This window comes from Nicotiana tabacum, chromosome 24, assembly GCF_000715075.1.
Source record: "Nicotiana tabacum cultivar K326 chromosome 24, ASM71507v2, whole genome shotgun sequence".
In the NCBI taxonomy this organism is placed as follows: Eukaryota; Viridiplantae; Streptophyta; class Magnoliopsida; order Solanales; family Solanaceae; genus Nicotiana; species Nicotiana tabacum.
Genome location: NC_134103.1, coordinates 8,702,748 through 8,719,594, shown reverse-complemented (window position 1 = coordinate 8,719,594; position 16,847 = coordinate 8,702,748). Strand labels below are relative to the sequence as shown.

The 16,847-nt window shown below is 36.3% G+C and overlaps 1 protein-coding gene across 2 annotated transcripts; it reads right to left on the bottom strand.

Annotated features, from left to right (window-relative positions):
* Positions 1-1,100: 1,100 nt before the first annotated feature.
* Positions 1,101-5,787, bottom strand: LOC107815499 (transcription factor bHLH30). Of its 2 annotated transcripts, none has more exons than XM_016641077.2 (3): positions 5,439-5,787; positions 4,492-5,050; positions 1,101-2,560 (listed from the first exon to the last, which is right to left on the bottom strand). In XM_016641077.2, the coding sequence occupies exons 2-3, from the start codon at positions 4,939-4,941 to the stop codon at positions 2,069-2,071; spliced, it is 942 nt and encodes a 313-aa protein (XP_016496563.2). In that variant the 5' UTR covers positions 4,942-5,050; positions 5,439-5,787; the 3' UTR covers positions 1,101-2,068. The 2 variants fall into 2 exon arrangements, with proteins under 2 accessions (XP_016496563.2, XP_075103882.1); XM_075247781.1 differs by having other exon boundaries at positions 4,492-4,992.
* Positions 5,788-16,847: the final 11,060 nt, after the last annotated feature.

The window sequence follows — 16,847 nt, the reverse complement described above, 5'->3', positions numbered from 1 at the left end:
TTTTCAAAATACCATCTGGTATTCACCATCAAGAAGCTAATAAAACACTTGGATTTTTTTTGTTTGTAATACAACAACAACAAACCCATTGTAAGTCCGCATGTGAAGTTTGGGGTGGGTAGTGTATACGCAGACATTACCCCTACCTTATAAAGGTAAAGAGACCGTTTCCGATAGACCCTTGCTTGTCTTTAATACATAAAAGTTTCCTTAAATTCAGACAAGTAATGTTTTCATAGCCGTTAAACAAAGTGATTTTGTAAAATTTTCATTAAATTGTTAGTATATATAAGTTAAATCTGATTCTGTCTATCAATCCAAACAATTGACACTACCTTAACGTTGCGTATTACTTATGAATCAATATACCAGTCTATTCACAAGTTTGTGGTAATATGTTCTTATATATATCCAACCGCAATGCATGCATAATCTGTATTTACAAATTAAGGCCAAAAGAATGTAAACGTTATATTTTCAAAAGCTTCATCTTTATCAAATTAGAGTCACACGTAAGAGTATTGGCAGACTAGAAAAATTCCAATTTCTACTGCTCCCTCAATATAAGTTATATACATCTAAAACCTAACATTTTATCTATATATACAGTGTAATTGTTCGACCGACGAATACCGTAGTGTAGCTTCGCCCATGCCTATACACACGGATAAAATATGCATGTATATTATAATATAGAACTCTGAGTGTTTCAAGATAAGGGCAAACACTATGTGATCGATATACGTAATATCCAAGCTAGAGAGATGTAGTTGAAATGGACTTGTAGCAAGTAATGGGTGGTACGATAGCACAAATTATTCCATTCACGAACGGTCCGTGAAAGAGTCTCGCCTAAAGACGTTTAATGTAGACCACTTATCCTAATACAAGTATTAATGACTGATTCTACAACTCAAACTTGTGACCTATCACTCTTACGGAGACATCTTTACCGTTGTTAAGACTCCCCTTATTGAGATAGCATAATCCAGATATATCATTTACAAATATGGATGGCTACGAAACTTAATTGAAAAAATATAAAGAAGAGAGTCCAATAATCCAGATATATCATTACAAGCAGTATGGGTGCCATAAATGAAAAAAGATAAAGATATAATTTCATTTGATAATTTTCCCATCACCTTGTTACATAACATCCCATGAAGTAAAAAAAACGAAAATAACATCACCCATAATAGACTTAACCACAAAAGATGAAAATAATGCATGCCTTGAGAAGAAAAGTAGGCATCTATAGAAGCACAACAACACTAGTAAATAAATATGTACAATTCTTCCCTTTCCCCAAAAAAGCACCCCATTTCACAACGTCTCGTGATTCTAAATTCTTCTCAAAACAGCATTGGAAGAATTTTCTGTTCCATAAAATGATTCAAAAACCTTATCGTCATAATTCATTAATTCTGACGAATAGAGAGAGAGAGAAGAGGGAGAGAAAGAAGGAGACAAGGAAATTTCAGTAGGGAACAAACGACAAAACTGCATGTTTTTGCACCCTAGAATGGATCTCCCAACGTAATCAAAAACTTCACCATTTCTATGTTAGGTTTTCTTATAAGGTTTCTCTCTTCACGAAAAAGATCCTTTCCTTTATATTCAATTTTGTTCTCTTCCTCCCATTCTTCTCTTTCTCAAGGTTTTCTTGCTTGAGTTGAACTGTTGATGATTATGACATGAGGCATCTGATAGGGACACTTTTGGACCACCCCCAAACCCCAAAAACAAATTTACCACAAACCCTCTACATATTTTTATAACCGAGAAATTTTCTAAGGCTAGAAGCACACGGTTCAAAATCCAATCAATAATATACCAAGCTTTTGTCCACACGAGAGAGTTCGAGAATCTTTGACGTGCGCCTCACCGGCACATCATAAGTTGCGATCTTACCACTAGATCAGAACACCGGGCACCACCAACCCTCTACATTATATTGTTCTAAGAGGTCCAAAAAAAAAAGACCACACCCCCAAAAAAAAAAAAAACCACCCAAAAAGAAAGAAGAAAAATAAAGAGTAGTAAATTAAAAGGCTAGTAGTATTAACTAACTAAGGATGTTGATGTTATTAGTTCTTTGTCTCTTAACATTTCCAGAAGCAGAATCATCTCCACTTGATTTCTCCATAACTGCTTTAAGTGCTTCTTGTATTGAACTTATAGAATATTGTGGTTGTTGTTGCTGCAGATCAAGATCATCACTTGTACTCAAATCATCTTCTTGATTATAATTATGATCTCCAGTTATGAACAAAACATTTCTCACACGTCCACCAAGTGTTGTTATTTCAGCTTTTAATGTTTTTAACCTTAGTGTTTTTAATGTCTTGATTAAATCAGGTAAAAGATCGGACCTATCTTCACAGCAGAGTGAAGCTTTTATCACAAACTTACCATCTTCGAATTCATCAGATGCATTATCAACTGTTAATTCATCTATCTCTGTTGGAACTGGACTTGTTTCTGCTATTAAAGAAGTTTGTCTTTTGAGCTCTTTCACATGTTGTATCACCTCAGCTAGCAATGAAGCTTTGTCCGTCTAGACCATAAAAAAAACAAAAAAAAAATCATAAATATAATGCAATTTTTGAAGAGTTTTTGAAAAAAAAAAAAAGTTTAACTTCTATGCACTATCATAAAATAATCGCTACACGTAACCATTCATAAACTAGATCAACAACAACATACTCACTATAATCCTACAATGTAGGGTCAGGGGAAGGTAGAATATATGCAGACATAACCTAACTGTTTCTGAGAGACCCCTGACTCAAAGAAAATTTAAAAGAGGCAGACACAACAAGTAGTAATATCAACCAGATAAAGGGATAAGGTGAATAAATGAGATAAATAAAATTTAAAATTAAGAAGGCTACTAACTATAACATGTTATAATATACTAATAATTCACAGTATATCATAAGTGAAGTAAAAACCTGTTGAAAACAATAATATGGGGATTCTAAACTTTATATGATTGATCATTAAACTGAGAAGTTTAAATGCTTTTTAGGGTGGAGTTTTTTCTATTATCAAATCTCCTAGTCCTAAATGATATAACTACATGGCTTAATGGTAATTAAATCTAATCGTCAATACTAATATTTTTAAATTTAAATTATCAGTATTTAAAACTGAAAAGGAGAAAATAATGAAAAATGAGAAAATGGGATTTGTGACAAGATAATCATTAAAATGAGAAGTTTTAGTACGTTTTAGAGTGGGGTTTTTTTGGGCTAGGCATGAGAATAGAGTGGTTTTTTCATGGTGTGAATGACTGACAAGAATGCTTGTTTGTCTCTCGTTAAACTTTAATTTCTTTTCATCTATCTATAAGACTATAACTCTTATTTTGATTTTGTTTTTAATTTTCTCTTACTACTTTATACTATTGGATGTAAATTAAATAACAGACAAGAATTTTCTATGGAAGCTTTTCAACTGCTACGTGGTTTCTCTTTTTCATGTCAAATTAGCGACATTAACGCTTGTTCCCTTTTCTCGTTTCGTCTTTCCTCGGAACTAGCACTACAATCAGAATATTTCCACAATCATCGAAAAAATTTATTCTTTATGTCCAAACCTAACAGAAATAATTAAGAACTTAATAGATCAACGTAAAAGTTAAAACAATTCGTGTAACACTCCTTCCTTTATAGTTAATGATTTTTTTAAATCATAATTTTTAATTTTTTTCTTTCATAAATTCACTATCGAGTCAAACACGACAGATAAAGTGAGACGGAAGAAATATTATTAAAAGATTTCAAAAGGGCTACACCTTTTTTTTGTACCTAAGCACACACTTAACAGGGTTGGTGCTGCTAGGTTTTCTATTATTTATACTTTCCATTTTCTAGCTAGGGATGAAAGAATCCAAAAACACAATCTGAGAGGATCTAAAACTCAAAAGAGATAGTACTTGAAATACATCAAAATAGACTTAAATTATATACATAAATAATATAAATATTTTTTATATTATCAAATTAATTTAATCATCACAGCAAGTTATTAGTTATATTTCATGTTATCATGTACTCTCACTATTAAAACATAGAGTTATTTGTTGTTGTAAGTTATACATTACTTTATATTGCTAGTGTATATCGCATAATTAGTAGCAAAATTAGGAATTTTTTCAACGGTATTCAAACTTGAAAGAAGTAGAAAATATTCCTGAAAGAGAGTGTTCAACATGTGTTATATACTTTTATAACTTATTGTTTTTACTATAGATGTAATTTTTCGACAAAGAAAGATCGATCGACTAACCCTAAAGTAAATGTAGCTTCACCCTTGGGCATAACTACAATAATAACTACACATCAGTCATAAATAAGTAGAAGTCGGCTATATGAATCGTCATTCATATACATACAATATTGCATTAAATAATCATAAAATAAGTTTGTTAGCATGAGAATGATATGATTAATGATTGGAAATGCAATATATATGGAGCCTTACTTTTGTAGTATTGGGAAGAAGGCTTCGTAATTTAGCAAGATGATTATTGATTCTTTCTCTACGTCTCCTTTCAGCTTCACTATGACTTTTTGAAGCAGCAAGAGCTTTAGCATCCATAATTTCTTGAGCAGTCATTTTTTGAAGTTCAGCTTGTAAACCAAAAGGAGCTGAACCGGCCGGTTGATGATGAACCACATGACCTAAAGTATCCGAAATAAACCGGAGGTGATGGTCTGATGAAGTTGTACCTTCGTAAGCAAATTGTGGTACTCTTCTGTTGAATAAACCGCCGTAAGGTGATGGTGTTGGTGGGAGAAGAAAAGGGTCGACGTGGTGGTGGTGAACCGGGTTGAAGGGTTGAACCGGAGGGAGAGTCCAAGGTAGGATTTGAGACATTTCTGAGTTGCTTGGGAAGTGAACCGGATTGATATTGAAGCTTTGTGGCTGCATATTTTCTTGATTTGATTGTTGATGTCGAAGTAGTAGTTGTTCTTGAATACACTGTTGAAGATTATGTATAGCTTCAGAACAATTTCCTTGTTGATCTTCTTGATCTTTCCTATCAGACATAACATATATATATATATATAGTATGTGTATATATTTTATGTGTATGAGAGTGAAATTTTGATCTTTTTTTTATCCACAAACAATGCAAAATAACTTTGATTTTCAAGAACTTTAGGCTTGTTTGATTATCACACAAAGAATGAAAAAGTTATAGTTTAACCAAAGAAAAGGGTATTACAAACTTATAAGTATTTTTCTTTCAAACAAGGTTTGTTTTATTGATAATCATATAAGTATTTTTCTTTCAAATAAAGAATGAAAAAGAGAATATTAACCAAAGAGAAGGGGATTACAAACTTAGATTTTGTGACAAAAGGGGATTTTGCAAAAGGGATTTTCAAGGGAATAAAACACAAAAGAGGAAGTAAAAGACAGACCTTTGCTTTGCTTTGCTTTGTTGTATAGAGATGAACAAACTGAGGGTTTTTGTTTTTTTGATAGAAAGAAAGGGTCTTTTTTTCTGCCTTTCAACTTGTTCTAACTTTGTATAGTTTCTTTCACTGAAAAAAAGCTTTTGTTTGTGTGTAGTGTTGAATAGCAATGGAAGTGACCCTTTTTATCCTTAGCATCAACTAGCTTTTTTCAAATCTCTTTCGTGGCTTTCTTTGTTGGTATCTTTTTGTTTCCTTTGTTTTTTTTTTCTTTTTTCTTTTAAAAAATGGACCCTCTTTTGTTTTTCTTTTTTTTTCAGTATGTATAGTCTGTTCTCTTTCATATATTCACCCCACTTTACTTCTCTCCACTCCTGACAATATATAGAGGGTATACAAAGTACTGGCAGTCTTCTTTCCTTTCTCTTTACGGATTCTTTTTTCTCTCTCAACTATCTATTTCTGTAGCTATCACACTAACTAGTGCTTTCTCTCTCTCCTCTTTGTTTTGTTTTATTTATTTTCCCTATAGAAACACATGAACAATACATATTTACTACGTAGTGCTTCTTCTCAATTTATTTGTTTTAAGATTAACTTGACACGAATTTTAATAAATAAATAAAATATTTTTGAGACTTGCGATCTAACTATATACTCCTTTCGTTCATTTTTTCTTGCCACGTTTTGACTTTTTACGTCCCTTAAGAAATAATAAATGAAGTGCATAATTTAACATGATACCCATATTAATTGATGCATATTTTATTAGATTTAAAAAAATGAGTAATAAATATTGTGGGTATAACAAAAAAAAAATTATCTTCTCTTGATATGCGTAAAGTGACAAGTAAAAATAAAAATCTATTTTTAGTATACATGTCAAGTAAAAGTGAACGGAGGATGTATACTTAACATTTGCATAACTATAAAAAAAAATTGAAACTTATGCACTACTAAAAAAAATAGGATTTAATGATGAACAAATTTTGTAGCGACAGATTATCAAAAAATTTTGTTAGTTACGAGCAATTTAGAGACAGACTAGCGACGAAGTTCGAAGCTAATTTTAATTTTTTTTATTTTTTGTATCAGTAGTCCTAAACAAGTCATATCATTGTGACTATAAAAGTTTTACATTAAAGAAATATAGAAGTGCGCCAATCCTCTGAAACGGACTTGCAAAGAAATAATATCAATATTTTTTAAATGGGGAGTAATAGTATATAAGTATAGTACTAAAATTAATTATGATAGTAGAAGCCTGTTACTTTGTGATTGGTTCAAAGTATATATAATTACGGTGTGTGAGTAATGTTGCTGCAGCAGAAAGAAAGAGAGAATGGAGGGAGCAGAGATACAACACAGTGAACACACAACACACGGATTGTCGACCGACCAAAGACAACTATAATAATAGATTTTTAGTTATTGAATTTGATGAAGAAGTTTAATTTACATTATCAATTTGAATTAATCAGCTATACTATGTTATTACTCTATTCGAGTTAACATACCCATACCTAAAGTTTCTTCGTGTTGTACAGTAACTTAACATACATTTTGATTTTTATATATTCAATTTAAGTTACGTGCTTTTATCATTCAATTAATCGTACTTTTAAAACTGAGTTCAAATTTTATTACTTGTTAAGATTTTACTAAATTTTTAACCCATATATATATATATATATTCTTTTTTTAAAATCTTAAATTCAATTGTACCAAATGAATCAGTTCTATCCACCCAGAATTGATAATGAAAACTTTTTTTATGATATAAACTTTTAATAACAAAAAGAGAATAATTTCAAATTCTAACAGCGACAAAAGGTAATTTTTCTTATCTGGTTAAATTTTGATGGACAAATTTTAATACCGATTTTGATAAGATATAGCAAATATCTTACGGAATAATTGAAATAGTGCAAGTCAACCCGAATACTACCCTTATGAAAAAAGAAAAAGAATTAGAGAAAGTTGTTTTTTTGGATGATGTATAAAAATAGGGCAGTTTGATGCATAATATTTCATATTTCTGCAGGATTTGGATAAAGGACACTCAAGGGGTATGTTTTAGACTGCTTATCATAATGTAAATATTAATAATTATTTTTACGACTTGAACACGTAACTTATAAATCGTACGGAAATATATAATTTTAACGCTATTTCAATACTTCCTTTCTTTTGGTTGATGTCTATATTTCTTTATTCAAGTGTGTGACTGTGTGTAATGGATCATGAGAGAGATAGAATAGGAAAAAGGTAGTACAAGTAGTTTAAAGAAGTTTTGCTATGGTATTAGTAGGTTTTCGGTCAAGCCCCCACGTTCTTCTATATTATTATTCTCTCTTTCGATAGAGAAGTAGGCTATTTTCCACGCCAACCCTTTCTGCTTCCCCAAGACCCATGTAATCATTGTGTCTTGGAACACACTCCACCCCCACCCCCCCACCCTCACCCCATCCCCACCCCTCCCTACCACCCCAGGTGGGGTATAGAAGGAATTGTAATTGGCCATTGTTATAACTACATATCGAGTTTGTCTTCACATTCCATAGTTCTATTCCTCGGTTTCAGTTGCATCTATTCATGTCACATTTAATATAGTTTTACTCTTTTGAAATTAGTATATCCTGTTTTGAATTGAATGACTACACTTGAACCCTCCACTAATTAGATCAATATATCCTTTTTGTTTGAATTTCTTCCTTTGATTTCAATTCGATGTCTAGTACTCACATTGAACTTTAGTTAATTTAAATTTGTACCGAATAAAATTCACTTAAAAAAAATACTTTTACCAAGATTTTTTTATATTTTGTAGAAGTCGAGAATTAGAGTAAAATGTTAGTACTTAATAGAGTGTGTGTCGTCCTTATACCGATAGTATTAGTAGTTAGCCTTGTATTCTGTTATTGGTAATTTCTATTACTACCTTTTGATCATTTCGCTTGTTTTCTTATTATCTTAATATTGTTATTGCTTTCTTTTTTTCTTGTCTTGAGCCGGTGGTCTATCGAAAATAACATATTTACCCTCAAGGTAGGGTAAGATCTGCGTACACACTACCCTTTCCAAAACTCACTTGTTATAATAAATAACTTCATTTATTTTTCAGCTTAATGATCTCACTTTTATTAACAATTACAAGTTAGTATTGTTTAGATGATCCGATCGTATAAAAAAATTTATATTGTTGGATAGATTATAGAATTTAAAGGTGATCTTTTTTTAATTTTTATTTAACTGTACCTGTCATTTTGAACTCAAGGGTTTCTTTATTCTCTAGTATATCTATTGGTTGGGAATTGGCAACAGAATTTCCCACTAGTTAAAGCAATACTTAGGCTACCACAAGCTTATATTATAGTATCACTTTTATCAAGTTGTTTGCTGACATAAGTTACAAGTTCTAAAATGTTGTCTCTACTTAAGTTGTGAGGTTTGGTGTGATTCTATACTGACATCACGTTGCATTATGATACTGGTTATTTTTCAAAGATTTTAATCAATATAATTGCTATATCACCAAATTAACTCCAACGATTATAGACAAAACAGTATTTAGAGCCAGAAGCAAGGCAACAATTATAGCCAAAAGAAATTAGACAAGGCAACAAAGATATTAACTGGTTATAGCTAGGTAATTAATTACGAGTCTAAGTTATGTACATCGTTAGTATAAAAAAAAATTATACTATCAGGTCACTTAAATGATATTTACTGGTAAGTCTCCATAAAACAAGAGGTTTATAATCTTAAAAATAAAATAAATTACATGTTACAATAAATAAAAATGATCTAATAATATATATATATACTATTTACCTTAGTCCTTCAAGAGGTGGCTTTCTAGTTTGTTCTGTCAAGTTTGGTGGTTGGGACAAATTATGTTTATTTTTTTGTTTTTTATTTTATAAGGGTCTCTTTATTTTAGTCAAAATATGCATAAAGCTCCAAAGCTGTTTTTCAGATATGATTATTATACTTACTACCAAAAAAATCACTGACGAAGAGTGAATTGAGCAGAAAAACTTGCTTTTATCCTGAGATGTCTTGAACAACAGGATCTGACTAATTACCCAGTTCATAAGAAATTTGGCTGAGTAAAGTTAATACAAATATCATCAACCCCTGCTCTCTCTTCTTTATTTACCCCATATCTTGGAATACTAAAGAGCTTTATTGATTAAGTAACTAAACAGACCAAAAAAAAAGTTATATATATCTTCCCTGATTCATATTATCTGTTTTCTAAAATTCATGCAAACCTGTTTACCCGAAAAACGGATAGCGTTGAATTTATACGTAGTTCTAAGGATACGTGATATAAATTGCTACAAATTGGGAAAGATATGTAAATGAATATCGAAATTAGTTATAAGAAATGGATGCAAACCGAATAAACTAGTTGGCCTAAGCCTTCAAGTTTTATCACCTCCAAATTGAGTGAAGAACGATTGGTAGAAGAAACAATATGACTAAACATCAAAAGCCAAAAAGGATAGTATTTCCTCTCTTTTTATGTATATCTCAGAATGAATGTGTGTGTCTACAAATGATAACAACTCTTAATATAGCGGGGGAATCCTATTTTGAATATAATTAAAAATACATAGTGGGATCTCATGATAGATTAATTAATTAGCTTTTCCTTTATTCAAGCCGTGATTTCCGCCGAGATTCTCCCACCACTTGCGGCTATAACAACTTTTTTGTTTCTTGGCTCGGTCTCGATCTTGGCCGATCTCAATCTTGATCGGTCTCTGAGTCTCGAGCTCGATCTTGGCTGATCTCGATATTTGATCGGTCTCTTGACTCGATCTCGATCTTGGCCGGTCTCGGTATTGATCGGTCTCTGGGTTTCGAGCTCGATCTTGGTCGAACTCGATATTGATCAGTTTCTCGGACCCGAGCTCGACAACCTAACTTCGCATCATGGCTCGATATTACAATGATGAATCTCGGACCATCATGTTCCAATCTCGATTAGTCATAAGAAGGGTAGACTCGGTTTTGACCGTATACAGATAGTCCCCTCATTTTTCGGAAAGAAGATGATAAGAAACGATATGAATTTTCGAACTTCGACTTAGTAGATGATGATGTCAGCGATGAGCCCGATTATGACGTATGTTACAAATGTCCCGTCGGTCTAGTTATCAAGGCATTAAATGTCTGTCAGTCATTGGTCGGCCACTACCGGTTCTGAACCGTCATCACCAGGCTATAAATATTCAAACTCTCATCCTTAACTAAACTTTTCACTCAAAAGATTCTTCTCCATTCTTGCGTCTTCTTCAGAAAATCCCTCTGCTTCATATACTTTACATCGCATACAATCCTAATTCTCTTTTCCTTTATTCATCAATGGCGAAAACCTCCAAAACGGTGCCGCAAAAAGAGGTCGCTTCTTCATCACGACCTGCCGGCGGCGAGGATGCGGCGGAGCCTCGCCTCGAGGAGTTCGTTCCGGTAGGGTGCTCAACTGTCACAGATTTTAAGGTTGAAAAACCTTCTTCGGTACTGTGCCGATGTGAGACGATCTCGAGGTACCAGTGTTCAATCACCGAGAAAATTCTCGACAAAGTAAAACAGGAATGCAACTGGGGCGACAAGAATGTGGTAGTCACATCGCCTGAGGAATCAATTACTACCCACGTGGAAGGGTTCTTAAGCGTTTATACTTATCCATTCACGTTGGGCCCGTTAGATCCTGTCATTGTTGCCTTTTGCAAAAGATTTGACGTGACCCTTGGTCAGATTCACCCTTCTTTTTGGAGAATAACGATTCTCTTCTGATTCTTCTCAAGCAAAATCGAGGGGTGTTTATTCACCCTCGATCACCTTATGCGCCTTTATAGTCCCCGACTCTATCGAGAAGGGTTTATTAAGCATGCTCATCAAGTGACTAAAGCGTCGTTCTCGAGTATAGACGAGACTCGTGATCGAGGTTGGATGTGCTGATTTGTTCGAGTCAAAACCTCGGATCTGATCCCTGTCGATGACATGTCATTTCCTGAAAAATGGAATATGAACCGTGAGTACTTATTTTCCTTCGAGCGTTTTAATTTGTGACAGCCTTTCATTTTCTTGATCCACTTTTTCATTCCTGTTAAAATTATGGCTTGGATGCCGGAACCGATTCCGCACCTTAAACAATGGGTTAAAGGTCTGGTGCTGTAGAGATCGTACTCCGAGCGCGCTTGGGTGGAACTATCGAAGGGTCGATGGGAGGCTCGTAGTCATGGTAAATTACTTTCTTAGTTTGTTTGTCATTCGATCTTCTTCACTTGCTAACCCCCTTTTTTTTCCTTTGTAGGACTTGGGAAGGATGTTGCCATGAGGCCCCCATTTGGTGATGAAAAGATCCCTGCTCCGAAGCAGGTTAAAGAGAATAAAAGAAAAGATGCACCGAGTTCCCCGGTCTCAGAAAAGAAAAAACCGGCAAAGAGAACTCGCAAGCCCAAGGGGGGCTCCGGTATCATGCCTCCGGACTCGATCTGCCGATTAAGGGACGAGCCCGAAGAAGGAGAAGAGGAATTAGCCTGTGTATGGGCTAATGTTGTGATACAACAATCCTCTGAATCGGCGGAGGTAGATAAGGGAGCTTTGGCCATAATTCCTGAAAAAGGAAAAGTCGAGACTATTTTGTCTTGAGCTGAGATGATTGAAGGAGAGACCGAGGGCAGGACTTCTTGGGCAGCAGAAGATATTTCGAGGGACGAGCTCGGGATAGTCGATATTACTGGATCCTCTCAGTTTTCGGATGCTATAATCCACGAGGCCAGCATGTTGGAAGGTCGATCTTACGAGGGCATTGGGGAGTCGACCGATATCCATGGCTTTTTGGACGGGCTCGAGTCTGCTGCTTCTGAGGATATTACCAGGTTCGGTGGATTACCGGTACCGAAGAAAACATCATGGTCGTGTGCTGTCGAATCTTCTTCGGCCCCAAAATTGGTGGACCGATTCCCGACCTCGAGTGTTGATCCCGATCGCATGCGGAAAATAGTACTCTCCATCCCGGAGGATGCCCGAGTTTTCTCTTCCTCCGTGGAGATTTCTAGTTACCTTCGGTCCTTGGTGACTGAAAAGGATCAAACCGTGATGAATGCGGTAGGACCCGCCTGCCTTTTCAACGAGGCCCAACTTGCTCTGAATCTCGTAACTTCGATGGCATCTTTGTTGTTTCTTTTACACTTAAAGTTGTAGATAATTCTAAGATTTTTCCCATATTTGTAGGTTTCGGTGTTGCATCACGAGGCTTTCCTCCGAATCCGAGAGGAGCATGAGGCCAAGGTTCGGAACCTCACTAAGAAGAGTGACTCCTACAAACTTCTTAGTGAGAAACTTTGAGCAGATTTGGCAGCGGCTCGGGATAAGCACCAGGAGATGGCTGAGCAGGTTTTCCGAATTCTTCATGATAGTGAAGATGAATTGGAGATAACCACTAATGATCTGATTCTGCAGGTTCGACAGAGGCTTGAACAGATTGGATGGCTCAATTCGCAGGTAGATGAGCTAATGGACGAGGGGGGAAAATTCAAAAGAAATATAGATATCCTCGCCTCGAAAAAGGAAATCGTTCAAGCGCAATTGGAGTTGGCTGAGGCTCAGCTTCGGGCTGCAAAAGAAAATGCCTCAGTGCAGATCGAGAGGGTTAAGGAGCTTCAACATCGGTTAGATTTGGACACTTCCGATAAGGCAAGCTTGGCTAATAAACTCGAGGTGGACAGATCCGAGGTGGCCATAGCCAGGTCTGAAGTGGTCGTAACCAGATCTGAGGTGATCGAGGCTAATAAAAGAGTTGATGCTAAAGTGGCCCAGTTCAGGATCGACGTTGAGGTCAACCAGGCCAAGGCCAAGAACATGACCGAACATGCTAAATGGCAGGCTCGGAGAGAAGCTCTCGAGGAGGTCAGTGCTCAGGCTTTAATGTTGAGGCCGAAATTGAAAATGCCAAGGTGGAGGAAACCAAGGCTCGAAGGCTGGCCTTCCCTGAGGAAGACTCTGATAGCTCGAGCGAATCTGAAGACGGGAAAAATCCTGAGGACGCGGCCTCCGATGAAGACCAAGCCACTTAGGATATTAAGTTTCTTGTTTTTCTTTTATATTTATTCTGAGGTCGATTTGGCCTCTTGTAAAAACCTTTGAATATAAATATAAGGCTTTTTATGCCTTTTGGTTTTTGTGTTTTTCATTTGCTTTTCTGTACTTTACAAAGGTCGAAAATGCTTTAGCATAAAATTGTGTTTGAGGGTTTAGGCAAACCTTGCTTTTATTTCCCTTCTGCCTTATAAATTTATGAAGTTGTATTCTAAGGTTCTAGGTTCAGATAATTTAATTGAAACCGAACTAGTGTAGCTCTTAGGTCTTACGATTGAGTGAGTGCTTGCTCAAACTCGAAGAAAGGTAACCCTTAGATTTTTTAATTGAGCGAGGATGATCTTTTGAACTTAAAGCAAAAAACAGCCCTTAGGCTTTTATAAAAAGATTTTTTATGGCTTTGTCCCCTTTTTGACTTTTATTTGCAAAACTTGTAATGCCTTAGCATAAAATACGGAATTGCTCGAGAGTTCGAACAATTTTATACTCATTAAAGTTTTTGAGGCTTGATATTATTGAAGCCTTTTATGATTTTGCCGCGGGTAACCTTTTTAAACGGTTTATGAGAGGATTCGAATGCCTGTTTTGTTACAGAATCCGGACATCTCTGACCCATGTTAATTCGGCCATAGCCTTTTTAGTTCGGGATTTTGCCCATTGGGCTTACTTTCCTATTTTAATTCGAGCTTACCCAAAGTGTCAGTCCCCTAGTGGGGTGGTCATGGCCTATAAAATCGAGGGTTTTCAAAAAGGTCTTACGATCTCGGAGTTTATATAATTCGATCTCGTTTATTTTTCGGACGGCAGTCCCCGATTGTGGGGGTAATCATCCGAACTTCGGTCATGGTCAGCCCTTAAGCCTGTTTACATAATAGATCAAGAATATGAAGTAGAAAAACTTTTCTAAGGTACGAGATATAGGTAAAGAAGAATACTTCTCTTTATAAAACATTATACATGCGTACATGTTTTGTGTCAGGGCTCGAGCAAACTACGCGGGCATGGTTCGTTTGACCGTTTGGCCTTTACAAATTTTTCCTATCGAGAACCTGCTGCCATGAAGTAACTTCCTCGCATCAAACTTGGTATTCGAGGGCAATGCCCCCAGTATTCGAGGTTGATTGAAAAGAGGCCTCGGATACTATTGAATCGTTCTAAGTTATCATGATCAATGGTTGCCTCATTAAAAACCTTGTCGGAAAACCTATTTGGGAAAACACCGGTGTAAGGAAAAAGGAGCGCAATGCGTGCTTTCAGACCTAAAGGCTTCATGCTGAAGAATCCATTGTTGTTTCTGGTCGAACACCTGTAAGGGTTAGTTTTGAAATATAAATGAAAATGGGAGGGGCCGTACCTTAGCAATAGTATCATTTTAGGTGCGACACATTCCAATTGCTTGGTAGTTGTTTACCATTTATCATGCCGAGCTTGTAAGATCCTTTTCCGATGATTTCGAGAACCTGATACGGTCCTTCCCAGTTCTGACCCAGTTTTCCTTCATTCGAATTTCGGGTGTTGATGGTGACTTTTCTTAGCACCAAGTCCCCGATGTTAAAATGTCGAAGATTGGTTCTTCGATTGTAGTACCTTTCGATCCGCTGTTTTTGGGCGGCCAATCGGACGAGAGCGGCTTCTTGTCTTTCGTCCAACAATTCTAGGCTCGTATTCATGGTTTCGTTATTCGACTCCTCTATTGTATATCGAAACCTGATGCTAGGTTCTCCGACCTCGACCGGGATCAGAGCTTCGTCCCCATAAACCAAATAGAATGGTGTTACTCTGGCACTGGATTTCGATGTTGTGCGGTATGCCCATAGGACCTCGGGTAGTATTTCTTTCCATTTTCCTAAGATTTTGGATGATGGTTTTGTTGGTTGATTCGGCTTGTCCGTTCCTGCTGGGATGATAAGGTGTTGATAGGATCCTTTTGATCTTGTGATCCTCGAGAAATTTAGTTACTTTGCTGCCGATGAATTGTTTTCCATTATCACATACAATCTCGAAAGGCATCCCGAATCGACATATGATGTGGTCCCAAATAAAGTGTATGACTTCCTTTTCTATGACTTTCTCGAAAGCATGTGCTTCAACCCATTTAGAGAAATAATGAGTCATAAACAAAATAAACTGAACCTTATATGGGGCCGATGGGAGGGGGCTAACAATGTCCATTCCCCATTTCATGAAGGGCCAAGGGGATAGGACCGAGTGGAGTAGTTCCCCGGGTTGATGAATTATAGGCGCATGCCTTTGGCATTTGCAATATTTTCGAACAAACTCTCTTGCATCCTTGCTCATATCAGTCTAATAATACCGTGCTCTGATTACTTTATGGACCAACAAATCGGCACCGGAATGAATACCACAAGTGCCCTAGTGAATTTCCCGTAGGATGTAGTCGGTATCTCCCGGTCACAAATATATTGCCAATGGTCCATCGAACATCCTTCTAAACAGCGTTCCGTCTTCAGACAAAGTGAACCGTGCTGCCTTTGTGCGCAGAGCCCTCGAGTCCTTTGGATCTGATGGAAGCTTCTCGTTCTTTAAGTATTCTATGTATTTATTTCTCCAATCCCAGGTTAAACTTGTGGAGTTTATCTCGACATGACCTTTTTCGCTTACTGATTTCATGAGTTGTACGACAGTCCCTAAGTTGAGCTCATCGTCTTCGATCGATGAACCTAAATTTGCAAGAGCGTCGGCCTCGTTGTTCTATTCTCGAGGTACATGTTGCAAGGTCCATTCCTTAAATCGATATAGGGTCACATGTAGTTTACTCAAGTACCTCTTCATTCGATCTTTTTGGACATCAAAAGTCTTGTTAACTTGGTTTACCACGAGGATGGAATCACTCTTAGCCTCCACTCCCAAGCTTCTAGCTAGTTGGAGACCTGCAATCATGGCCTCATACTCGGCCTCATTGTTAGTTAATTTGGTAGTTCTGATAGACTGTCTAACTACATTACCTGTGGGTGATTTAATTACGATGCCTAGTTCGGACCCCTTTGCGTTTGAAGCACCGTCCGTAAAGAGGGTCCAAACTCCCGAGGATGTACCCGAATTTATTAGTAGTTCTTTTTCAATATCGGGTACGAAGGCTGGCATAAAGTCAGCCACGAAGTCCGCCAAGATTTGAGATTTGATGGCAGTTCGGGGTCGATACTCAATATCGTACCCACTGATTTCTATGGCCCATTTGGCCAATCGACCCGAAAGCTCGGGTTTGTGTAAAATATTTCGAAAAGGATAAGTCAGCACATATCGGATGACATTGGAAATATGGTTTTAGTTTCCTCGAGG

Bases quoted from the DNA above. Each gene is read 5' to 3' on its own strand.
- LOC107815499 (XM_016641077.2), bottom strand. From the start codon at position 4,941: ATGCAGCCACAAAGCTTCAATATCAATCCGGTTCACTTCCCAAGCAAC. The intron at 2,561-4,491 runs GTAAGGCTCCAT...TTTATGGTCTAG, and splicing joins TTCTTCCCAATACTACAAAA to ACGGACAAAGCTTCATTGCT.